At 37.2% G+C, this 27,253-nt stretch overlaps 1 protein-coding gene across 1 annotated transcript; it reads left to right on the forward strand.

The window, feature by feature from the left end:
* Positions 1-1,608: 1,608 nt before the first annotated feature.
* On the forward strand, positions 1,609-25,669 carry ssh2b (slingshot protein phosphatase 2b). Its single transcript, XM_028467138.1, has 15 exons — positions 1,609-1,671; positions 9,105-9,148; positions 14,740-14,852; positions 14,934-14,998; positions 15,088-15,209; positions 15,959-16,024; positions 16,143-16,208; positions 16,308-16,502; positions 18,208-18,301; positions 18,437-18,565; positions 18,786-18,832; positions 19,018-19,164; positions 20,103-20,303; positions 21,234-22,167; positions 23,245-25,669. Exons 1-15 carry the CDS (start codon positions 1,609-1,611, stop codon positions 24,508-24,510), a joined length of 3,552 nt encoding a protein of 1,183 aa, XP_028322939.1. The 3' UTR covers positions 24,511-25,669.
* The last annotated feature ends 1,584 nt before the right edge of the window (positions 25,670-27,253 follow it).

The raw sequence follows: 27,253 nt of genomic DNA on the forward strand, positions 1-27,253 counted from the left end.
ACAACAGTGTGGTGTTAATGCAGATCAAACATGGGAGGTAGCATCATCCCTCTGCCTCCTCTGAGTGACGCATCATCTCTGTTGTAATCTGCATCTCATCTCCTCTTTGGCCTTGTTTATAATCCCTTTTGATACAGATAGAGTAATCAAAACGCAGACAGATTAATCGGTGTATATAGGGATGACAATAAGCAATTTGATGGGCATATAAAGATAAAAAGCAGAGCAGAGAAAAATAAGATGACGTGTCACGTGACGTGAGAAAAAAAGGTTTTCATATTTGACTCTGATTATCAGGGTTTTGTATATGGAAAAAATAGAATCAGAAACCAGATTTTTCAGCAGCAGTAGTTATGTGTGCAAATGGTAGGTTATATTATGCATCTGTGCATAGTGCAGACCTGCACGTATTGCTTTGACGTGAGCTGACGACAAAAATCTGAGATTGTGGTTTCTGATAAATTGATAATTTTCCCCTCAGGCCGTATGTCTACAGGCTTTAAAGCTTTAAGTTGGCTTTTTGTTTTGTTTTTGAACAAAAGACTCTTGCTAAATATTTGAATAAAAAAAGGCTTCAGTTCAACTTCTACGCCATTAAACATTTTTTGTCAATGAGAAGCAATGCAACGTACAGAAAATAAAGAACATTGTGATTACACATTTTTAAAAGAACTCGAACTGCATGGAATATGTTTTGTTGGAAAGAAGGCATTTATTCACTGAACAATGATGTATAATGGAAATTGTGTGCTACAATATCACGAAGCAAGAAATAAAAAACAAATAAAACGCACAAATAAATAACAACAATCACTCTAACAAAGTGATTCCCAAACTTTTTTAGATAATGACCCCAATTTGATATCAATAATGAGTTTTTGATCAAATTTGTTATACTGTATTACAAAGTTGTGCCAGCACATATATTTTTATACTGCACTTTATGATATTATAATAATAATAATAATAATAATAATAATAAGAATAATAACTAAATTGACAAAATAAAAGTATAGAATACAGTTGTTTAAGATTGTGTGTTGTTTTAATTTGATAAAAGAAAAATAATTTAAAAAAACAGTAATTTTAATCAATTTCATGCGACCCCCACATGGGGTCCCGACCCCAAGGTTGAAAAATACTGCCCTAAGGGTACCTCACCCTCACAAGTTATCCATTTATTTATTAGTCCGTTTTCTCTTTTATAAATAAGACAACAGATTATTTTCAAAAACTAAATTATGTGTTATTTTGTAGTTCAGTAAGCCTGAAATTCCTTTAAAAGTACAACTTTTTTTTTTTTTTTTACACCATTGTTTTCCTAAAGCAGCACACACTACGCATACAAAGACGCGCGCGCAGTATCCTCCCAGCACTCACACGGTTAATCGGAATTGACAAACTGGTGGCAACTGCGCATGCGTAGGTGGTGCTGACAGCGGAAACAGCCGGGGAGTAGTCAAACAGTCCGCGGTCAGAAAGAAAGAAAGACAGACAGAGACGAGACGGTCCATTAGTCGGCTCCAGCTGGGTGGTCCCAGGGTCTGGACCACTATGCCCGTCTCACCGCCGTCGCTTCCCCGCAGATGTCCGCTTCCCGGCCGTTGAATGGCGCTGGTTACCGTGCAGCGTTCGCCGACCCCCAGCACCAGCTCCAGTCCCTGTGTTTCGGTAAGAGCGTTTTTTTAAATTTTTAATCGAACCTCTCCCCCACTAACATCATTCTCGCACCGTGTGCGACCCGTCCATAACCGCATTAAAGCATCGTTTCCACGTCTTTTTGTTGGCTGCCGACTGTCATCAAGTGCCTAGCCTTTGTATTCCTGCGCATGCGTGAACTACAACTGCTCATCCTATTTTTTTTTAATTATAGCAGCTACGTAATGTTTCAAATACTAAACTACACCTGTCTATGGGGTTCAATTGTCACTTTGAAAAGTCAATATATTATCTACATTCAGTGTAAAGTAATTTTCTTGTTGGTGTTATCGTACATCTGTGCATTTGGGGCACCTATTGTAATTACGCACACCTCAACCACATCTAAAAAAAAGTGTTTCTTTTGACCAGATTTACAGCAATATTTGTGAAATGTATTATATTTGCCATGTTAAATCTAAATGTTAAATATTAAATCTAAGTGTTAGATGTTACATTTAAATGTTTGATATTGAATCTAAATGTTAAACATGAAGTTAAATGTAAATCTAAGAGTTAAATCTAAATTTAAATGTTAAATAGCTTGCAAGTGTAAAGCCAACATTTAAAATTTACATTTAATATATTTATTTTTCATGTGTACACATTTTTAACATGTATTTAGAACATGCTTTTTTAGAAAAATATATGTCTCAAATGAGAGAAAAATGACCTAAATGTGAGGAAAGTGAGCTAAATACACAAAATATGTCGGCTATGAAGCGGTGACTGAGATTTTACATTTGGCACTCCATCTGTACATGCACAGACAAGTGCCTTAAATACATCCCCTCACATGAAACTAGTCCTTTACGCGTAGATTACTATTGTTAGCTGTCTCGGCATGCGTCTCCTCTCTTTGTCTTGTTTTTATTTGTCACATTGATTCATCCACTGGTCTCCATTTTGGTTTGCACACATACTTCCAATCTGTCTGCATTACACTTTGACCTCCGAAGGGAGTTGGTCCATGCAAATCCAGGTAACAATTGGCTTTCTAGTCCAACAACAAACATGAACGTTCACTCAGCCCAGAGCTGGGCGATATGGACCAAAATTCATAGCTCAATATTTTCTCTCAAAATGGCAATAAATGATATAAATCTCGATATTTTTCACTCAATAAAGTCTTACTAGAAAGAAAAACATTTCTGGGTTAAAAATGCTAATGCAAAATTCCACACAAGCCCAAACTGCTCCACAATATGTGCCACTATTGGCTTTTTGTTCTAAAAGGGACAGCATGTGTGAGTGAGTTCTGCAGTGTTGCTTGTTTAGGGGAAGGTCTGGGTTAGGGTACACTTAGAACTCAACTGTGCTTTTCATGCTGTTCTTCTGAGAAGTAGTGAAAGCAGCATAAAATGAGTATTTTAATTCAAAATAACCTACAAAATAAATATATATTGATATAGGCAGTATCGTAAATTATTATATATCGCCAAAACTGGAATCTCGAAATAACTTGATTCTCGATATATTGCCTAGGCCTAACTCAGCGAAACACAAACCATCTCCTACATCTGTCCAGCTGGCTGACTGACTCTTGCAAAAAATAGTGTAGATTCAAAATCTTGCTGGAAACATCATGAGTTAAAAAGGGCTGCCAAAATCTATTCATTTATTTTTTTTATTTTTCCAAAGTGCTACATTCACCCATTCACACACAAAAAGCTTCAGAATCAACCAGCAATCCTTTTAGTCAGAAGTTGACCAAAACTATTGCAAGATTGCTATTGCAACAACACATCACCAGTAGGGTAAAACTAACCTGTCTCACGACTTGAGCCGTGGTTGAAGACAATTTCTGTCAATACAACTGAAATGTTGCTGCAGAGTTTTGACATTTGACACTCGTCAAATTATAGGAACCGTTACCCATCTTTGTTCCAATTCCGTCTTGTTTATGTAAAGTGTTGGCTCAGTTTCCCATTATTTGCTGACAAAACTGGCCCAGTGTGTTTAAAGGCATTTCAAATTCAGTCAAAATTCTGCTGGTGCATGCTATCACTGTGTTTTCATACATGAAGCTGAATACATTAAATTGCTGCCAATGTTATTTGCAGTTTGCACAGTAGAACAGGTGTAACTAATTAAGCTGTAAATTATTATGCTCACTTTTTTAAAGCCCTGTGTTTGTCTTCTGATAGTAAATGATGAAGGAGGTTGATCTTGATCCTTCAGAACAAATACAAGAACAGCAACAAGTCAATGGCTGTGTTCAAAATGGCATACTAACTAGGGCTGAGCGATATGGGTCAAAACTCATATCTTGATATTTTTTCTCAAAATGGCGATGTACGATATGAATTTCAATACTTTTTTTTTTTTTTCATGAAAAAAGGAGAAAAAAAAGAAGGAAAAAAAATCTAAATTTTTGACTCAACGTCTAACCAGAAAGACAATTCAGGGTTAAATTTGCTGATGCAAAATGCCACACAGGCACATTTATTAACAAACGGCTGCAAAATATGTTCTGCGTTTGACTTTTTCTCCTCTAAGGGACAGCATGTGTGAGTGAGTTCTGTAGTGTGTGGCATGTTAAGGGGAAGATCTAGGTTAGGACGTACTCAGCAGTTTACTGAGAAGTAGTGAAAGTGGTGATTCCTAAAACAAGTATTTTAATATAAAATAAGCTATAAAAAAAAAAAAAAAAAAAAATATATATATATATATATATCAATATAGGCGAGTCATTTTCCATATCGCCAAATAGAAAACTCAATATATCTTGCCCAGCCCTAATACCAATGTACTACTCATACTAAATCTTATGTCAAAATTAGTATGTAGTCCATTCACATTTGATAGTATGCAAGACATACCCGGATGTATACTATTTTGGGACATTTTTGAAGTATGCGGAATGTCAAATGGTCCTGGGATTGGCTTCAAGCTAAAAGTCAAACATCACCTTTTCAAAACAAAAGCATCCCTTCTTGTCTTCCATTAGTTTTTTTTTTTAATGATTTTGTAATTGGGGCTCTTGTTTTGAAGTTGTCAGGAAGTTTACTCAGTAGTATAATGGTGGATCAAATGACCACATGTTGATATTCTACTTGGTCACTTTCTCTCTTTAAATGTTTTCAGAACTTTCAAAGTAAAGGTGGAGAATCAACAGATATATTTAGCCTCAGTGTGCTTCAGGTTTTTGTTGTCGTAGGTTTGAAATGCATCTAAGGAAACTTGGAAATATACTTTAGTGGGAACGGCCATCATCCTAAACATACTTGTAGTATATAGAAGTAGACAGTATATACTCATCGAGTTTGTAGTGCATAGTATGGAGTATGCCATTGTATTGCCTAATATCCTAGCAGATTCATCCCCCTGTTTATTCCATCATAGAAATCTTTTTTATTTGTCCGTACACAGCGAACATGTCTCTCAGGATTTATAATACTGAATATCTTAACAACACCCAATGAAGCAGTTTGTTATAAATTGCTGACCACCAGACCACTAACATTCTCATTACAAAAATGATTGTCTTTTAAAGTTTGCAGCATCAGTTTTAGTATCTGCCCCTCATGACCATAAAACCTAGCTATTGTCTGGTTGCTAAGCATATGGCACACAAAGATAAGAGCGGCTCTGTCATTTCCCTTTTTATTGAACTCTGGAGAAAAGTAAATTAGTTCAGAAAGAAATGATATTCCATCATGGCTGCATCCTAAATCTCACACTGCTTTTAGGTTGATGTAAAACTGTTTTATATTTTTTGTAAAAAACAGTTCTGGAGGTAAGAATTATGATAACCGACATTGTACACAAACACATTATACGGGAATAATCTGTCATTCAGAGCAACTCCAAATAATTGATTTTTAAAAATAAATAAATGCAGCAAACAGGATTAATGTTGTTCATCCCCCAAAGTAAACACACAAAATGATTCCATGAATACATAAAATGAGTCTGCAACACACAAAATGATATACAAATAGACAAAATGACCAAAATATACACAAAATGACTGACATACACAAAAGACAACAAAAATTATACAACATATTCCAACAAACACACAAGATGATGACACAAAAATAAGAGGAAAATACACAAAATGAGAACAGAAATTAACAAAATTGCCACAAATTCCACAAAACAACAACGATCACACAAGTTGATAAATGGTACAAAATGACAACAAAAATACACATAACTGCAAGAATACACAAAAACCTCAGATCATTCACATTTTGAAATAAGTGTCTCATCTCTGATCTAAGGGAACTGATCAGTAAGGACAGTACGGATTAAAAAGAACCCTGTGTGGTGACATTTGTGTTGCTGGGTTTTGTTAATTTCTGTGGGTGTGTATGAGTGCGAAATGATGGGACCCCACACGGGACAGTCTTTGCCTCACCAGTTGTGTAACTCGGCACAAAGAAGCGGGCCGGGCTGCTGATGGATTTGAAGCGTTTCCTTGTGGAAATATGCTTTCAAGATTGTAAATTGCATGCCTGCACACAAAGGCCGCACAGACACATGCATGGTTTCCTGTGTCTCGTTGTCATGTGATGCGCTCGCTCGTAAATATCTAGTGCAGTCTGTCATGAGATGTCTGCAAGCTTACACACACACACATTATATTTGAATTGCACTATAGTGGAGGTTTACTGTGATCTGAATATTTTACACCACGTGCACTGAAAATAGACCAAATGTGCTCACTTTTTTGTAATTAAACTTCACATTCCTTCTGTTGTGAAAAAAAGTTACCTCCTGTAGATAACTAAAATTATTTTAACGTGGTTTTATCTGTTAATGATTATGGTACGGTTCATCTTCTTGCAGAGCATATTTCTAATTGCCGTATTTATAAAGGTGGGACAAAATATCATGCAACAAGATATTGCAATTAGTTCTAATTATTGATGCATTAAAATTTTGGTTGTAGTTTTTTTGAATAAATTATATTCCGATCAATTTGAAAAAGTCATACCCAAAGCAGGGACAGGCGATAAGAACCAAAACACATTATTTTTTCTAAAAATGGCGATATGCGATACGAATCTCAACGTTTTTAACTTAAAGTCTCATCAAACAGAGAATTGTGTTAAATTTTCCGATGCAAAAATAAGCTATACTGTAAAATAAAATATACCATTATAGGCAATACATTGCCAAAGTAGAAATCTTGATATATTGGCCAGGCCTAATCCAAAGTAATAAATCCAGAGTTAAACTAAAAGCAAGGGTGTTTTTCCAGATGCATTTTTTTGTCCTTTTTACTGGCCAAAAATATTGTATATTATCATTATCTTAGTCAAGTTTTAGTCAGTTGAAAAGATTTTGTTGACAGAAATTATTGTTTGACAAAATTAAAGCTGGCTAAGGCTGTGATTAAAGTGGATCTTCATTCTGCAGCTTTGCCCTTAGCCTCCATACTTAACATTTCCATAAGCGTTTAGATAAAGCTCACCTTTTTCATACATGCAAAACTTTGGGTGCATCTGAATCCAAACAAAGCCAGAGTGCGTTAGCATCGAAAAACCAGACTTTTAATAGTAAAGATTGTTGATTTTCTGTCTTTTTAATTTTATAGTAGTCACTCCAGCTGCTAATAAACATTTAAAACTTTTAATTAATTTGTTTACTGCCTCTGGTTGGCTCATTCTTAATCAAAAAGCCCCTCCCCAGCTGTTTTTAGAAATCTGGTGTCAAATCGCAATAACACGTGACTTTAGAAAGATGTAATGTGTGCATATTGTAGCTGACATGGAGGACAGATTAATGTCATGCCTTGCTTTGAATAAAGTCAGATTATGAGCATACACGCTGATGTTACATGAAAAAAAGTATTTGATGATGGAAATGTTGATAAAGGCAGTTATATTTTTGGAATGTTTGAAGAAGCCACAGGTAAAATAAAAAAAAATTATGATTATTGACACAAACGCACAAAATTAAACCTGAATTATTTCCTCTAAAATGATAAAACATTGAAAAACTATATGCACGTTTTAAAATCTGTTTTAAGACAAAAAAAGCCATGAATAGGCTCGGAAGAGGCAGGTTGCCCAGAACATCCCATCATGCTTTGCATTTCATTCAAGATGGCAGCCCCTATGGCTTAAATCATAATTAAGACTCATCTTCAAGTATTATTGGCCCATGCAATACTTTTTTTCAGCACAGATTTTGTAATATAATGCAATTGGAACATGCATTTAATCCTTAAATGACCTAATTGATGTAGCATATACTGTATCTTTTGACATTTTTTTTCCACAATCACTTGCTTTACATGAAGTGTTCATCAGTGTATGAGTGAGACTGGTTTGAAATATTCCTGCTGCTCTTCAGCTGGTCAGGCTGCGGTGGAAGCTTTTTTTTTTTGTTTACTCTGGCCAGGAAAAGTCGAGCACTAACCACTACATTCATTACCTTGAACTGGCATCTTATCAGTGGCCCATCACCCACACCATGTTAGAACATAGGAAGATGTAAATAATGTTTAGCAACCATAATAATCACTCTAGATTACAGAAAACATGCTATTTATCTTGCACGATCTATACCGAAGTCGTTCTGTGTGAATTTAGTCAGTTTCCCATCACCAATCAATCACTCAAAGCTAGTTGAGTTTGCACACTATATGTAGATGATGAGTTTATCTACCCATGAAGACAGGCATTAATCTCTGCATTACGGCGATTTACTTTTTTGCCTCTGTGACGCGTTGTGACATTTTACTTGGAGCATGTAACAATGGAGTTGATTCTTATACACCTACAAAGTAAAATGTGGTCAATAATATTTGTGTTTTTGGGGTGTTTGTTTAATCTCTGTATGACTGAGATTGATAGAAGATAGAATCTGATCTACTTTGTTTCTCATGATCGTTTTTTTTTTTTTTTTTTAACAGTAATAACTTTGCTTCAACAGAATATGTACAGTGATGTTATGTTATAAATTTACACCTATTTTTTTTTTTTTTGCATGCTCCTTTATGACAGTGGTTATAAAGTCTGAACTTGAGGATGAATGACATTTTCCTCACGTGATAACCTTGTGCCTTATAACATCAAGTCAGGTTTATTTGTATATGATGTTTTTCATGTATAGGACAATTCAAAGGGCTTTACAAATAAAACATAAAACAAGCATCACAGTAGAGCTAGCACACCATAAAAAATTACAATTTAAAAAAGAGGAAAAATCTAAATGTTTAAAACAAAATCAACCAAATTAAATAGTGACTATTTCATGAAACAGTGTTGAATATAAATGTTTGAGCCGACATGCAGTTTTCTGGGAATTTGTTCCACAGATGAGGAGCGTATAAACTGAACGCTGCTCCTCCATCATCCAACATTCTGCTCAAATGATTATTTTCATTGTTATACTGTATGTATGCCTTTTTTGTGTTAATCATATGTTTCCCGTTTTCTCTTGTGCAGGAGTCTGGTAGCGGGGAAGATGACCGCCGCTCTCAGCCAAGAAGGTAACTCGGTTTTGACAGTTTATCTTTACAAACTTTAGATCACATGTGTCAAACTCAAGGCCTGGGGGCCAAATCCGGCCCTTTAAAACATCCAAATCGGCCTGCAGGGGAAAGTTAAAATGTAAAAGTGTATAAGACCAAATAATTTAGTTGTGGATATCTCGGTAGGTTTGCAAAGGGGTGTAAAATATCTGTCAATTTTCCACTGGAACTTAAGCTCTGGAATTTTGGCAATTTAAAAAAAAAATGGAAGCATTTAATGGGGAATTAAAATTAGGCAGAAATTGGGGGTAACTTGAAATCACTGTATCATATCCAAACATAAATATTGGCATATCTATGTTAAATAAAAAAACACATTTCAACTGATTCATTTGGAAGTAGAACTTTACAATTATTCAAGTGGAGTTTCATTGAATTTGTCACAAATTCAATGAAACTCAATATTTGCCAGGGTTGGCAGTTTTCCCATGCTTGGATAACACGGAATGTGTTGGATGGAAGTCATTTTTACTCTGAAATTTTGAGAGAAACCTAATGTTTCCAAAATCTTCAATCCTCAATTTATGCTGCCTTATTTACTTTTTTTTTTAAATCATTGTTACATGGCAATGCAAAGCAGCACTTATGTGGAAATTGTTCGGTTCCAAACGTCTGCGGCCCACTTCAGATCAAACTTGTCCATATTTGACACCCATGCTTTATTAGATTATACTTTATTTTGTCACACAGTTGGGAAATTCACATATTACAGCAGCCAAAGACACAAATAGCAAGCACACAGATATTGGTCAAGATAACAGTACAGAAATAAAACCCCCAGTTTCCACTGGATGCGGCTTCGCTGCGTTACGTCACTGCCGCGTCACCGGAGCTGATAGGTTTCCACTTTAGTCTGTGTTAATTTCCACTGGGTCCGCTGCGGTGTGTGTCTGCTCCTTCCCAGATGCGGTAGTCCGGTGCCCTCCGCCAGATATACGCAGGGCTTCTATTTCTGGCGGATACTGGAGCATGACGCATCAATCAGCACAGAGCAAATGAAGCTAAACAAGAAATTAAGCACGTACTCCGAAATAAAATATCTGGTTAACTTTTCAAAATAAAGCACTTCAGATTATATTTCAAGTAAATACATCACCAAAACGTCATAATGTGTAAAAACAAATTCACATCCACAATATTGATTCCTCTCATACTGTAACTGTACTGGAAACTGCAGCAACTTTGATTTAGTTCATGTTTTACTGGTGCAGTTTTATCTCTTCTCTGTTGGATGTTGCTAAAAAACGTGGCTATAACAAATCCAGAGAGTCCAACCTTCTTGTACTCCTTTGTTAGGAACACTGACCTGTTTATTGTTGCATTTAGAACACATACATTTAACCGCGTTCTCGCTCGATTATATAAATATCGTGAGAACTCGTGACGTCACAGTCGTTCAACGGGAGCGCACCGCGGCGCACTCAAAACGCAACCGGTGTAAATCACCGAACGGCGGACAGCGGGGAAATAGCGGATCGGTGCCGTGGCGCAGCGGAGACGTATCCAGTGGAAACCCCGGGTGAGCTGTACTGTAAGCATTTCAGATTATGACTAAATATTATTTACAAAAAAGTCAAAGAGAAACACCTTGGATGTGTGGCTGTTCCTGACCTTTGACGTTGACCTGACCCACACAAACTTGGGGAGAAATGTCTTTTTTTTTTCCCCACATGAGACAAACAATAATAAATCGTCACGTTTCTGTACAACTCTGACTTAAGTGATCATAGCCCCTTGTTGCAGGTAGTAATCTGGTTTATCTGGTTTCAGTCAGCTGCTTATCCAACTGGTTTCAGTCCACTGGTGATTGACAATTTCCTGCTCTTGAGTACTGTTTATTTGTTTTATAAGCTACCTGTGATTGCCTCTATTATCCTTTGGCAGACTCTGCTTTTTAATTATAGGTTAAATTCCTGAAATCCTCTCAAAACTATTAGAGGTTTCTTGGCTGTTCTTTATGAATGTGTTGCTGTGGTAACCAGTTTGTGTGCGTCATTTTGTGTCGTAGAAGAAGAACTGGACTGTCCGACTAAGAGGGGAGTCATATCGCAGTTGATTAAAGAAACAGTCTGGGCACAAAGCCGTGATTAAAAAGAATAGTCAGTGTTTTATCATGTGACCCTTTCCAGTTTCAGTTGTCAGTCGATACCAATTTTAGGTGAACCCAGTCATTATTTGGCAATCAAAACTTTTGCCTCGCACATTTCCATTTGTGATGGAAATCAGGGTCGCTTGTTGTCTGATTTGACTGTGACTTTGCAACACGTACACACATTTTCTTTGTGAGTGGTGTAACTTTTGAGTTTTATTAAACTACAGGATGAGAGTGAAACACTTTCTTTGAGGGAGAAAAAATGTGCAAGCTTTACATTTTGGGATATTTTAAAGATCATAGAATAATGCAAAGTATAGATGTGTTTAATAGCTATGCTTTTTTGTAGGTTTATTATTTACATCAATCTAAAGGTATCAGGGTTTTCTTTATATGAATAAATCCACAAACTTCAACTTTTAAGAAGAATGTTCTGCTGTCAATTTCAAGCTCATTACCTATCAGCTAAAGTGTTAAAAGAAAGCCTAATTCCAGCAAGTTTTTTTTGTCTTCTTTTTGACTAATATTTTTAACAGTTTTTCAGGAAATTGACTTTGATCTCATGTCATGTTTCAACTGTCAACTGCCAGTCTTCTTCAGAGGCGTCTGCTGATGGCTTTGATATTTTTTTTTTTTTTAGATCAAAGTAAATAACTTGCCGGAATTATTACGTTGAAGTCAAGAAAACATCAAAGCGATCAGCAGACACCTCTGAAGAATAGATCAAAGTACATTTCCTGAAAAACTGTTCTGATACTGTACCTTAACATAATGTATTTTTTCCATGATAGAGTATTGATTAATGGATATTTAGAGATCTGCTTCTCAGATTTAAATGAAAGACCTTATGCTTTTTCTAAAACTTTGACCATGTTCAAAGTCACAAAACAAATTATGCAGCTTTTCTTAGAGAGCGTGGTTTGTTTTTTTTTAATTGAGTATTCATGAGGTATTGCCAAATAATTTTTCCTACTGGTAGCACAGCAGCAACAAGACGATAAAGCTGTGGTTAAATTACGAGCCATATATCCTTTGTTTTTCTGCAGTCTCAATGTCATTAATGGAGCAGCCTTTTTAATGGCATTGCACTTTTATTGAAAATGCTAATAGTGCCCATAATATTTCAACACATTGAGTCGGTTTAGGTTTCAATATTTAATTCAAATCAAACAAAACATTCCAGCAAAATTCCACTGGCAACTTCAGCTCATGAAATTGTGATTTCTGTGCCAGTCGAGCTTTAGAGGTCAGATGCTGCTTTAGTGTCTGACATCATCTTAAACAATAGCAATGGAATGGAGTTCTGGAAGTGAGGGTGAGATTTGTCTTTACTATTGGAGTGTGTTTCTGATTTTTAGTATTTTACAATAATATTGGTTCAATTCAGAGAGAACAACAGAGGAGTTGTTCGGATTTTCATCAAGTTGTACGTGCAACTGTCTTGCCTTTTAATGCAGTCTTAGGATATTTTAGTCATCTGGATCAATAACATGGGTTAGTGAGCAAGAATAAAGAGATTTAAGAGCAAACATCAGTGCATCTAGTGTAAAAGTAGCCACACAGACTATCTAAAAACAGCAAATTGCAGCAGGTTGAGTATCTGCTTGCAATAATCATCTGTCTACAGATGAAGTCTCACAAATATTTTTCAGCACCTTGCAGATGTTTTTCCATAGCAGCGAATTCATAGCGCTAGAGTAACTCATCTAAAAACTGAAACCACAATTGATCAACAATCTGTGCAGCCATGGTTCTCCATTCACTTGTTCTCTAATGCTCTCTGTTTATTGCTCTACCCGTTTTCCTTGTTGTTGTTTTTGCTTTTACTGGAAATACAGTAGGTGTCAGGTGTTTGCTGACTTGGCAGATAATTTTCCCTTAAGGCGGTAGACCCGGTTACACAACGTTGTAGCTCTCATGCCTTCTTCTGGCGCTTTCAAACAAACAATTAAACCATAATAATCAGTGAGTCATTCATAAAGCTGTGAATGTCAAATGTAGAATTTTTTTTTCTCATCATATGGGGATGATCATAGATTTTATAGGCGCATAAGTTGAAATATTGTGAATGTGTAACATTCATGACAATCAGAGCATTAATACAGGAAACAACAAAGCATTAGTGTGTTTTGTGGTTGTTTTCTGTGTTTTTTTTTTTTTTTTAATTTTATTTTTTACATATGTTAAGATTTCATTTATTTTGACAACTTTCTTCAGGAAATTTGCATTGATCTCCTGACATGTTTCTACTGTCTCCTGTCAGTCTTCCTCAGAGGCTTCTACTGAATGCTTTGATGTGTCCTTATGAGTTCTTTCTGGGCACATTTTACAGTTTTTTAAAATTCATGTTGATTTACAACAACATACATTTGTTGTAATTCATGTTGTTGAATTGCAACATGAATTTGTTGGGTTTTTGGGTTACTGTTTGTTTTAAGTAAATTTGTGTATTTTTGTTGTCCTTTTGTGTGTTATTTTGTATGTTTTGTATTTCATTTTGTTTGTTTTTGTTTTGTGTGGGTTTTCTCTTATTTTTTTTATGTTTTTGGCATCATTTCTGCATATTTTTTTTTATGTTTCCTGTTATTTCTGTGTGTTTTTGTTATTATTTTTGTGTATTTCTATTGTCCTTTTATACATTATATTGTAATTTTGTGTGTGTGTTGTCATTTTGTGTATTTTTCTCTAATGTTTGTATGATGTTGGATTTATTTTGTGTGCTTTATTCTGGAGGTCTCCCAAAAGTTAGTCAGAGGGCGACATGTGGCCCCTGGACCACAAGTTGCCTAGAAATAATCAGATTTATTTGAGTGCCTTTTTTAAAGAGTGGGTTATAATTAGTGTCATTGGTCACAGATTCTAGAAAGTAAAAAAAATAGGCAAAGAACATGAATCAATGTGTAAATTACAACTAATTGAATTGTATATATTGCAGTCCCTTCAAATACACAAATTTAATGAAACTTTGCAATATTTTCCAGCTCTCACATTTTTCCCACTCTTATATCACATGATGGCAGTCATTTCTAAAAGTTAAATTGGTCAAAGATGCTCAATTTTTCCAAAATCCTTCAACTTTGCTCAATTATTTCACAAAATTTCCCCAAATTAAATAAAAATGAAGCACAAAATCAAGTATTTTTAGGTGAAGCTCCTGCAGGGACTGAAATATCTCACTGCTCAGATATTGGAGGTGCCTTATATACTTTACTTATTATTCAAAGGTGGAAGTGCAAAGTAGGGCACATTATTGTTGAAATTTTTTGTTTTCTTTCTTATAATCTGCGGCCCACTTGAGATCAAACTGGTCCATATTTAGCCCCTGACCTAAAATGAGTTTGACACCCCTGCCTTAGATGTTTGAGCTTTACATTAACATGAATAAAGCTGCATAGCCACTTCAAAATGGGGTTCTAAATGAATCTTTCATTTTATTTGTTTTTTTGTTTGTCTGCAGCATCAGTGAAAGTTTCCTGACAGTAAAAGGAGCTGCTCTCTTCTTACCTCGTGGAAATGGTGCCTCCCCTTCGTCTGCCTCTCGCTTCTCCCAGTTGCGAAGCAAACATGCAGGTGAGGCCGATGGTTTCTCACAATCCCTGTGGTCAATGAGCTTTCCCGTTTATATTAACGTAACTTCTCTGTGCTCACCAGGTGACATCCAGCAACACCTGCAAACCATGTTTACTCTCCTCAGACCAGAGGACAACATCAAGCTGGTGGGTGTCGTAGCTTAGAATGATTGTGTTTTTTTTATTTTTTTTGATTAACTGTCGGATCATCATCTGGGTTTGCATTTCTGCATCAGGCGGTCCGTTTGGAGAGCGTCCATCTTCAGGGCACACGTTACATGGTGGTGGTTTCCACTAATGGCCGACAGGACACAGAGGAGAGCGTGGTGCTGGGGATGGATTTCAGTCCTTTGGATGGGTGAGAGGCTCACACGCAATCAGGCTTTAAGAGGCTGCGCACTTTTAGTAACATTAAGGCAGGGTTGATGTCAATTATAATTGCAATTACTGTTGTAATCGTAATTTAATTCTAATTGTGTTCAGATAATTTACTTTGTAATTGTAATTGGCATGAACATTCTATAAAAACTGTCATTTACATTGTAATTATGTAATTAAACACAAAACTTCAGAACCGTGTTGTAGTTCTATGGTTTAGACATGCGTAGTTAGCAATTATTAAAACATGTTTAATATCAAGTTTACATGTCAGTTCTATTGAAGATCATTTTACCATTTAAAAAAATAAATACATTGAAATCTAGGGATATACTTACTGACCCAAAAAAGGCTCAGACGCTCACACCAAAAATATTAGTACTAATATTTTGTTGGATAAGGAACCCTAACAAGGTAACCAAGAGATGAAGAACAAATTAGATGATAGGTAATATTTTTTAGTGTATTTTACAGCTGATTTAATATATGGGTCAAAATGATTTATTTGCTTATTTATTAAAGGCTTAGTAATTTTGATTCAATTGTAAATGAACTTTAGTAATTGAAAACGATTGTATTTGACTTTCAGGGGAAAAATAATCATTGTAATTTTAATTGTAATTAAAAACAAAATGCTGGTAAAAGTAATTGAACATGGATAATTGAAGATGTATTTGTAATTTTAAAATGTAATTTACCCCAACCCTGTTGTTTTTGTTATCTCTCTAGCTCGTGTTCTGTAGGGCTGGTTTTGCCTTTATGGAGCGACACCTTAATACATCTGGATGGAGATGGGTAAGAATTTATCCAACATGCTTTTTAAACCAAACAGACGAGTTATCGTTAGTAGAATGTTAACCTTTATTATAATATCATCCTCACACTGCTTTGCTTTCTCCCATCTTACTTTCAGGGGATTCAGTGTGTCAACTGTTAACAGAGTGCATGTATTCAAACCTGTTTCTGTTCAAGCCATGTGGTAAGTCCCACTGCTTTAATCACACTTCATCATGTTGCTTTAATTTCTTTTTCTCATCTTTTGTATTGTTTGTTTTTCCTCGGTTGATCTCACTTCCAGGTCGGCTCTCCAGTCTCTGCACAAAGCGTGCGAGGTGGCTCGTTGCCACAACTATTTTCCAGGCAGCTTGTTTCTCACATGGGTCAGTTACTATCAAAGCAGAATGTGCTCAGACCAGGCCCGCATCAACGAGTGGAACGCCATGCAGGATGTGCAGTCACACCGGGCCGATTCGCCTGTGCTGTTCTCTGAAGTGTAAGAGCACACAATGAGGACACTTTAAATCTCTTCTTTGTGCTACTGGTTTCTACAGGTTTATATCCAGCATCCATCCTTTGTAGCAGTGGTTCTTAAACTTTTTTTGGAGCTCAAGTTTCCCCTTTCTCTTATTTCTGAATCCAAGTACCCCCTTTTGTCTGACTAACACATTTTCCTCAGAATGCTCTTAAAACAACTATAGAGCATGATGAAGGAATGAGTGATAACACACATTTTAAAGAGTCAGATTTTGTAAATAGGTTGAATGATACAGCATTTAGTGCCCCCTAAATAGATATATTTATTTAGTTTTTATAATTTCTGGTCCTCTCCCACCTGGTGTAGGACTAAAACTGACCCTCGTATTTTTAGTTATTTACCGTAGTTTAGTTATGCTCTAATCAAAATCGTTTCATCATTATGATTATTTTTAACTTAACTAAACATAAACATGATAAACCCCGATTATTTTAATGCTTGCATTTGTTAATTTTCCACTCTCTCTCTCAAGTACCCCCTGTAGGGCCATTGTATACCCCTAGTGGTACACGTACCCCCATTTGAGAAACACTGTTTTATGTTATTATACTGTATGACTACTGCCATTCATAAATTTTTCCTTTTGTAACAAATACACTTTACAAGTCCTAAGATGTTATCTAATGTTCTTTATAATGTGGGAGAAATAATCGATGCATCGTCATTCAGACATAGTAATCAATAATCAATTCATACATTTCCAATAATCGTTTATTTAAAGGGCAAGTTTCAAGAAATTCTGTAGAAGGTTATTTTAATAGATAAACTGATGTTTTAAAAGCACTATATTGTTTGAGCTGCTTATTAAGTTTATATATAATAAACAGTACATAATCTATCATTTAGAGCAGCCCTTTTTGTTCATTGTGTAAGAATGCTGCTACTTTGGATCTTTAGCATGCAGTTCTAACTGAACAGTTTACAAATGTCCTCTGCTGGTTTAATAAAAGGTACATTTATCTCCTGTCTGAATAAAATTGCTATGTTTTTGTAAAAACAGCAATTGGTGGTCACGGTGAGAAACAAAGAAATGCTGCGCAAAAAGTGCATCAATTCATAATCTAATCGCATTCCCTATGATCCGCATCGACTCGTGAGGTGCCTAAAGATTTCCACTCCTAGTTTTTTTTTTTTTTAATAAACTTCCAAAATACAATTAAGACGTGTCTCTGTAATGGTAATAAAAAACAATGGTGTTATACTCACTGTGATTAATGTGTGAATGTTGTTACTTTTATTTATTTATTTCATATAATATTTTATTATATAAAATATATTACATATACAATATTTTATTATATAAAATATATTACATATACAATATTTTATATATTATATAAAATAATAAATATATAAAATAAACATGTATTTATAAGTAGTTAGAAATGTGTCATTACTGAATTGTACTGAACTAATGTTCACCGCACTATTGCTTAAAGGACATTTTTGTAAATGCCTTTCACACAGTTGGATTGAAATGGTCAAGCCTTGTTTACCATCTATAATTTCCAACATAAAAAAGTATTTTTTTTTTTTTTAATAAGGTGCATTCATTAGTAGCAACGATTTGATTCTTTGCTCAATTATTCCCATGTTTAAATATTTAACAAGATAGCTGTAGTTATGCAGTTGTTAACTTCTTTGTGCTCTTTCGTGTACACAGGCCCACGGAGAGAGAGTTGACAGAACGTCAGATCAAAACCAGCCTGAGGGGAATCATGATGCAGAAAGATCTGGAGAATGTGACGTGTAAAGAGGTGAGTGTGTGGCCCAGTGGAAAATTAAAGGTTGTTCATCAAACGTAACAAATGTTGAAAAACATTACACATAAGAGACTTCTTCAAAGCGTTTGCCTCTTGTTTTTCTCTTTTTCCCCCCTGACTAATACGTAGATCCGAACAGAACTGGAAATGCACATGACATGCAACCTACGGGAGTTCAAAGAGTTTATTGACAATGAGATGATTATCATTCTGGGACAGATGGACAGTCCAACCGAGATCTTTGAGCACGTCTTCTTGGTGGGTCCTTAGACAACGCCCTTTAACAACAGTTTTACATTGTTTGTTTTTAGCAACCTGATAACTAGTGAGCTTGGTGTGTGTAACCTGAAGTTCATCCCAATTTTAAGGTGCTTTGCTTCTGTTTGTTCTTGAGAGCTCTTGCCATGGGATTCAAGCGTTATGGAAGCTGTGTGGAAAGCACTGAACAGATCTGAGGAATGCTTTTGTTTTCCTACAGGGTTCTGAGTGGAATGCATCCAATCTGGAAGAGCTGCAGAATAGTGGGTAAGGAGGGCCCAAGTAACACAAACAAACCCAAGAATCAGTACACAATGTTCTCAAGTCAGAGAGAAGATAAAGTATTCCTGTGGGAAGACTCCTAAGAGGAATTAATTTAATTTAGTTACACACTGAGTCATCTCTGCCATTGTCTGATTCTTCCTCTCCTTCCTGCCTTCCTTGTCACTCAGAGTTCAGTATATCCTGAATGTAACGAGGGAAATTGATAACTTCTTCCCTGGTGTCTTCGAGTACCACAACATCCGGGTGTATGACGAGGAGGCCACTGATCTACTCGCGTATTGGAATGAGACCTACAAGTTTATATCAAGAGCCAAGTAAGTTTGTTTTCTTACCTTCACCAAAGAGCTAATATTTGTTTAACTGTGAGCAGCATTACATCAAATGTACTTAACGGATTTTGTCAAAATCATAACCAGAGGTAGGCCTTACACCATTGAAGATTCCATTCAACTTTAGCCGTGGATCCGGATTAATATACAGATTCTGGATCAGTTTTAAAATTCGAAAAATCGTTATCATCATTGGCTAATTTCAAAAATATATTGGTTCTTTATAAATGGGTTGGTTCCTCAATTACCTCCATAGAGTTTCATCCAGATTGGATTTGGATTGTGCATTTTATTGCGATTTTTACAAAAAGAAAAGTGGGTGCCCATACATTTGGACCCACTGTATCATTATTAATGAGGAATAGGGCTGGTCGATATGGGCCAAAATTCATATCGCGATATTTTTTCCTCAAAATGGCAGTATATTATATAAATCTCAATATTTTTTACTCAAATTCTTACCAGGAAGACAATTGTGGGTTGAATTTGCTGATGTAAAATGCCACACAGGCACATTTATTAACAGTTGCACAAAATATGCCACTTTTGGCTTTTTCTCCTCTAAGTGACAGCACATGTGACTGAAATGAGCATTTTTATACAAAATAAGCAATAAAATAAAAATATATGGATGTAGCCGATATTGTAATTTTTGATATTGCCAAAACTGAAATCTTGATATGTCTAATAAGTGATAGACATTTATTCCAGTTTAGTTAGTGTAAATGATAGGATTCACTGATCCACAAAACTGCCAATATCTGACAAAGAGAACATTTAGTGCTTGGCAGAGGTTTGCTCTCTCTGAGTGCTCTTGTTTTAATTGAAAACTCCATGTTTCCTCCTCTCCTTTATTTCGTTCTTCATTCATGGGGATTCGCTGTTTGACATATTTGTATCCTCGTTTCGTTTGTCTACGTCAGGAAAGCTGGTTCAAAGTGTCTGGTGCACTGTAAAATGGGTATAAGTCGTTCTGCTGCCACAGTGATCGCATACGCCATGAAGGATTACGGCTGGGATTTGACAAAAGCCTTCGACTACGTTAAGGAGCGTCGAACTGTCACCATGCCCAACCCTTCTTTCATGAGACAGCTGGAGGAGTATCAGGGCATTCTCATGGCCAGGTGAGTACATACACATGGATGATGGATGAGGTTATTATCAGAGGTGATAGTAATGGACTCATGTTACTGTAATTGACTTCCTTTATGAGTACTTGCACTTTTTGGAGTATTATTTCTAAATATAATTATTTTTTAAATGTTTTTAAAGAAGTAAAGTAATTCATTACATTTCTACACCTAACTGTTACTGAGTAAATTACATATATATATATTTTTTTTTATAAATGATCAACGAATATTGCAAAACTACAGAAAATGAAAACACCAGACAACAATCAAATGCATCACATCATAGCCGACCAAACAGATTAAACGTAATGCACGGCACCAAAACAGCATTGATTGCTGGTATTTTATCAGTTTTAGAGTTCATCAATGTAGCTATACTTGGAGCCTGATATTTTTTTATTTATTTTGAATTTAATTCATTGGTGTTATTTTATTTTTTAAAAAGAATTGTACACTTTGACATACCTTTTATTTTATACAGACGCCTTTGTGGAAATAAATAAATTAAGTTCCAATTGTGCAAAATTTCATCTCTTCCTTTTTAAGTTTATACATGAGATGTTTACTGAATGCAAGGGAACCATGGCAAGATTTATCACCAAAAATAAACATGGGGGGTGAAAGTAACTAATAACTTTTACTTTGAGTACTATTTAATTGAGCTACTTTTTATTTGTACTTTTTACTTATATTTGTACTTGAGTACAAATTCAATCAAGTAACAGTACTTCTATTTGAGTAGGATATGTCAGTACTCTTTACACCTCTGGTTATTATCAAAGGTTTTGCGTGGTGTTTAAAAGGACATTTGAATTGGAGGTAGATGCGACTGAATCCTATTTGTTCACAGACTTTTATTGTTTGGGTCAACGAAATAAAACTGTTAAAATTACATTTTTTTCTTTTTTTGTTTTCCTGCAGCAAACAGAGGCACAACAAACTGTGGCGCTCTCACTCTGACAGCGACCTCTCCGAGCACCATGAGCCACTCTCTAAATCCCAACCCTTCAGCCTGGGCCGCTCAGACCCCCACAACCAGGTCAGCGGCATGCCCAGTCCATCGGTAAAAGAGTTACTGGAATCATTGGCAAATTCTGCAAACACTGGCAAATCCACACACTCCACCAGTCAGCCCGACACTGGCATCAAGTCCACTCAGCTCGGCTCCTCTACTGCAGCTGAAGCTCCTTCTCCTGCTGTAGACAGAAGCAGTCATCAGCCGACCATCACTCGTCCTCGGTCAGCAGCTGGTTCTGTGTCTGCGTCGCTCTCTAACGGCCTCTGCGACTCTGCAAAGCTGACCTCATCACCTCGGCTCTTTCAGACCAGGGCGGCCACTGTGGTGCCCGGGCCTCCAAAAACAGACCTGGTGACTGTAGCACAAAGTGTGTCTATGGGCCAACCCCACCCACCTCCGTCCCTCCAAAGCCTCTCTCCCACTCCCTCCCCCACTCTAGGCTGCGCACACGAGGTCAACAAGCTGCAGGGGGTATCCTCGACTCTGCCTGTGACCAAACCGCTGCTGGTGTTGGTGCCTGAGTCTGTGTCCGTGAGCACAGAACAGGTCCCGCCGGACTGCCCGTCTACACCCGGGCTCATTATGAAAGCAGACTGTGACCATCAGATGTGTGGTTCGTCTCCACCACCTTCAGCTAACGATTTGATCAACTATCCCAGTGCCATTTTACCCGACAACGCCATGTTGTTTGGCCACAGTGCAGATCACATTAACTTTTTCAGTGCCAGGGAGAAATTCAAGGGAATGAGTCAACAGGCTCTGAAGAACTGTGACAAAGAGACTCAAGCACCACTGCAGGAAGTTGCCAACAGTGAAGGGAAGGAGGAGAAAGCAAAGGTAACTTAGAGATATGAGAAAATAGGCCACACTTTACTTGAAGATTTATACAGAAGGCTGATATTGCGCTGTTATTAGCATTAATAAGGTGTCATGAAAGCTGTCATTAAGTGTTGTTTGCTAAATTTTGTCACGTTTGGAGCTATGTTGGCATTTTTTGGGTTAGGTGGAGGGATCTACTGGGATTCGGTAGGGTTTATTTATTTTGTTTATTTGGAGAGGACAGTGCACATTAATGAACATCAGTGCAATACTTTTTGCCAGATTTAGCCATGAGCTACTTTCCATTCGTAGTCCTCATACATTTAAGACAATGACGACATAGACACAGTATACACACAGACATGGACATAATATATACATTTTTTAACAACCAACCAAGCAATTTTTTTTTAGCTTTTTTGTAAAAGCTGTAAAGGTGGAACAGTCGCGAGCAGTGACTGGAAGACAATTCCAACTTGTGCAACCGTTCTCAGAAATGGTTACGGTTTGGGATAGGGTTTGGTAGGGTTTGGGTTAAGGTTAGGGTAACGAAAACGAGCTTAATGACAGCCTTCATGACACCTTATTCCTGCTAATGACGGGTGTCATGTCATAATAATGACAGCGCAATGTCAGCCTTTATGTATAAAACTTCAACTAAAGTGTTACAGAGGAAACTATAAAAACTAATGTGAAATTATTAATGTAAACAGATATATTAAAAAAAACACTACTGTCACAAAAAGTTCAAGGCCAAACTTATGGCTACTTGTCTTGCGTTTTTGGGAACCGATTAAACTTTTATGTGAATTTTTTTAGGCCTTAAAATTAATGTGTTCAAACTCTAAGTAACTTATTTCTCCTTCCTGCCTTTGTTGTTGAAGCACTCCTCCTAGTGGCCAATGTGTATAGTAGTTTGCCCTCTGCCTTTTATCAGTTTAGCCTGAATGTATCTTATAAAAGATGAAAGTGTTTGAATTTATATGTAGTGAATGCAGTCAGTGTCGTTCAAAACGTGCTATATTTTATATATTTATATATGTTAAAGCTACAATTTAAACAGAGTTATTTTTCATGTAGTCTCTTCTTTTATAGGAAATTGACGTGCCTGTGCTGGTCACAGGACTGAAGTCAGAGACGCCAGCTCTCAGCCAAAAAGAGTCTCACGCAGATCTAGAACAGGAAGTGAAAAACCCGATGCAGGAAGTGGAGGACAGAGATGTTTTATTACAGAAGGAAGCCGAGAGTGGAAAAGAGGATGCAAGAAACAAAGAGGAGGAGGAGCCTGCTCGCCTCTACAGCGACTGGACCCGGGGGTCGGTGCGGCGCGTCACACAGCAGCTCGAGCAAAAACTGAAACAAGAACCTGAGACGCCGTCACCGTCCTCTTCTCCCCCTCATCCCTCCCCTAGTCCCTCCTACTCTCAGTGGCGTCCACACAGCATCCACGCTGTGATGCTGTCCAACCCTCAGGACGCATCAGGTTGTCCACAGGTGTCCATAGAGAGTACTGTGGTGGAGGAAGAGGAGGAGAAGAAGGATGTTCATTTGGAGGTTGGGTCTGGAGGAGCTCTGGAAAAAAGCACAAAAGGACCAAAATTCCAGCCTGCTGATGTCCGACTGCTCTCTACCTCGTTCCACTCCTCCGTCCCATCTCCCTTTGCCTCCGTCAACTTTCTATGCTTGGAAGGTGTGACGGAGCTAGATTCAGCCACGGACTGGGACTGTTCAGTTGTGGGGCCCTCTGGTAGTGATGTCATCATGAGGGAGATGTGGGTGAGTCTGTGTGAGCTGGGGACTTTTCTGCAGCAGCTGACCAACAAGGCAAAGAGTGTGGGCCAAGCATCAAGGGCTGCTCCGAGGCCAGGCAGAAGCATCCAGAAGAGAGTGAGAGAAGTGGAGGCCAGGATCCGTCAGGCGGGTCTGACGCCCCCGTCCCTGATGAAGCGCTCTGCCTCTCTGGCCAAACTGGGCTGCTTGGAGTCGCTGGCCAATGACCTGAGCGAGTGGGAGTTTAGCCGCTCTGCAGTCGCGCCACCACTGGCACAGACTCCAGTCCACACAGTTAGTGACGAGTCCAAGAAGCAGCGGGTACACCGCGCGCCTTCCTCAGCCTGCCGGCAGCCAGAAGTCCTTTCAGTCGACGCAGGGAAGCTTTCTAATTCTGGAGAAACGTCAGCGGAAAGCTCGTCAGCATCAAACAAGAGCCCACAGAGAGGAACACATTCAAACGCAGACCATGATACCCAACACTCAACAACAGGGCCTACACTCATGACAACAAGGCAGCAATATGGAAGAACTCACCCTCTGACGCGCCTTAAGAAGCAAGCTGTTAGTACTCCTTACAACACAATGTGATTTCTCTTTGTGTGTGTTCGTGAGAGACGACATACACAAGTCAATTGTGGATCTTGAATTCATTCAGCAAATGAAACCAATGCCTCCTGCCTTAAAGAGTTTACGGTACTTAGTGGTTCCTGTGAGTTCTTTCCGTTCCCCGCTGATCTACCAAGAGCCATCGTTAAATCTGTGATATTTAAAACCGCAGTGACGAGGCGATGAAGGTTCCAGCTAACCGAGCAAAGAGAAAGCAACACTTTCAGAAGGCAGCCGTTAGTAATCAGCACAGTCAATCCACCGGAAGCACACGGCGTGTTGGTTTTACACGGTACGCCCGCTTCCACCCACGCTGTACAACAGTGCTGATATTTCCCAATCTGCGTTACCTGATCGCCATCACTGAACCTCATGTTTAACAGAATGTATCTATGTAATTAACATCTGGAACTACAACTACCGGTAAATCAATCCAATACACATGCTGGACTGGAGACTGGTTACATTAAGATACAGTGCACATCGATCTCAGGTTGACCCACAGATGATACAGATTTGTGGTTCAAATGAATTGCAAACAGAAGAAGAAGAAAACAGTTTTTTTGTTGTTGTTTTTTTAGGACTACGTGATACCTCAGTAAGTCGACCAAATCTGACCTGCACAGTGATCGGCTCCGAGCTCCGTTTTCACGTCAAACCTGCTTCGTAAAAATTGATTTAAGCTTGTCTCCGTCACATCCCTCCACAAGTTTTGATGCCACTGCGTCTACGTTTTGTTGACCGATGTATGTAATGCTTTGTAGGAATGTCCAGGGGCTGAGAGACGGTGTATATTTGAGGGTTTCCTGCTCTGCTCTAATGGGGATGTAAAAGGCCTTTCATGTGAATTTTGATATTTTAGGAAACATAAATGTTTTTTTTTTATTTTTTTTTTATCGTGTGTGTGTGAGACTGAGTAGTGAAACGTAAATGGGTGTGAACATTTTTTTTTTTTTTTTAAATTGTTTATTTTGTACACGTTTTAGGAGTGTGCCTGTGACTGGCAAGTGAAGCGTCTCTGCAGCCTATCAGAAATGTCTGTACAGGGACTTCCGTCATGCACTTTACTCCCTTTTTTATTTTAAATGTGGCTTTTTATTTTTTATTAAATGCTGGGAGCATGCTTAGGCTGTAGGTGCGTGTGTGTGTGTTTTAAACTATCAATGTATATATTCTTTTTTATTATTAATATTATGTGCTTCGACTGTGACCATTAAACAATGGAAATTAAGATTATTTTTTGCACTGTGGTTTCTACTCAACCATAAACTAGTGATAGAAAAAGCCGAAAGGTTGAACAGAAGACTTTATCAGGTTGGGCTTTGTTTTGTTTTTTTTTGTTTTTTTACACATGTTGGATTTATATAGTGGTGCACGATATTATCGGCACATTGACGAAATCGGCCGATATTGGCTTTAAAATTAAGTATCGGCCATCTTGTGTGTAGAATTATTCACTGATTTTAATGATAATGGTTTGGATTTATATAGCACTTTTTTCGAAGAGACTCAAAGCGCAATACATAAACCATTTTTGATGGTGGTAAGCTACATTGTAGCCACAGCTACCCTGAGGTATACTGACAGACGCATAGCTGCCAATTCATGCCAACACTCCCTCTGGCCAGCGTCAACATTAATGCACAGTTCATACAAGGCAATGTGGGTAAAGAACAACGACAATGACTGGGATAGAGTGGGATTCGAACCACTAACCCTTCAGTTATTGGACCACCCACTACCCCTGACCATACCGATTTCAAAATTGATATATTTTGTCAAGAAGGCTATAGCTCTGACACGGAATGCGTGGATCATGTAAAAATGCAGTTTTTACCCTCAAATACATTTAAGTAGGTAACTGTTTTAAGTTTGCAAGTATCTTAATTGATTGGTTTAAAACAATTGTCATGAATCACTATGATTGTTACGTAACATGGTTGAAGCATTTTTCCTATTTTGCACGAGGAATAATTTTCCAGTGGACCAACATGATAAAGAATATGCAGATGAATTATGTATGTTAATTCCACTTTGTTGATCTGTGCAATGTTTAGGGGGAAAATATTGTTATCGGTAACTGGCCAAATGCGTTGCAAAATATGGGAAATGGGCCAAAAATCCAAAATCATGCATCTCTAGTTTTAAACATTTGTTGCTGAAGCATGAAAGTATTGCAGTGTGATGATTTTCAACCTAAACTATGAGTGTATGGCAGTGATCATGGTCATTGAACTGAGAAGGTGATTTTCAAAATTTGGTTACAGAATCAAGAATGTTTTAAGTGAAGTTTCAGCAGGGACTGATATTAGAAAATCTTGCACAATTATGTTAAAATTCTTCTTTTTGTTACCTAAAATCTGTGACCCACTTGAGATCATATTGATCCACATGGCCCCTGAAAATGAGTTTGACATCCCTGGTCTCTTCCCACAGATTTCTGTTGTTTACTGATCTACAGTATGGGGTGCAAATTTTAAAGCTGCGCATGCTAAAATAAACAGCAACTTTTTGCAACATTTAGCAACAGACCCTGTTTGAAAAACGTATGTTTTTTTTTTTTTTTTTTTTTTTTTAAATTTGTTTCTTTTGACTAGAATAACAGCAATATTTGTGAAATTTGTGATGTTTTTTTCTCTTGTGAAAATATGCCATTGTTAAATCTATAATGTTAAATATTAATCTTAAATGTTAAATATATCTTAATCTAAATGTTAAATATAAA

The sequence above is a fragment of the Gouania willdenowi genome, chromosome 14, assembly GCF_900634775.1.
Source record: "Gouania willdenowi chromosome 14, fGouWil2.1, whole genome shotgun sequence".
NCBI classification, from domain to species: domain Eukaryota; kingdom Metazoa; phylum Chordata; class Actinopteri; order Blenniiformes; family Gobiesocidae; genus Gouania; species Gouania willdenowi.

Bases quoted from the DNA above. Each gene is read 5' to 3' on its own strand.
- ssh2b (XM_028467138.1), top strand. From the start codon at position 1,609: ATGGCGCTGGTTACCGTGCAGCGTTCGCCGACCCCCAGCACCAGCTCC. The intron at 16,025-16,142 runs GTAAGAATTTAT...TCTTACTTTCAG, and splicing joins ATACATCTGGATGGAGATGG to GGGATTCAGTGTGTCAACTG. The intron at 20,304-21,233 runs GTGAGTACATAC...GTTTTCCTGCAG, and splicing joins CAGGGCATTCTCATGGCCAG to CAAACAGAGGCACAACAAAC.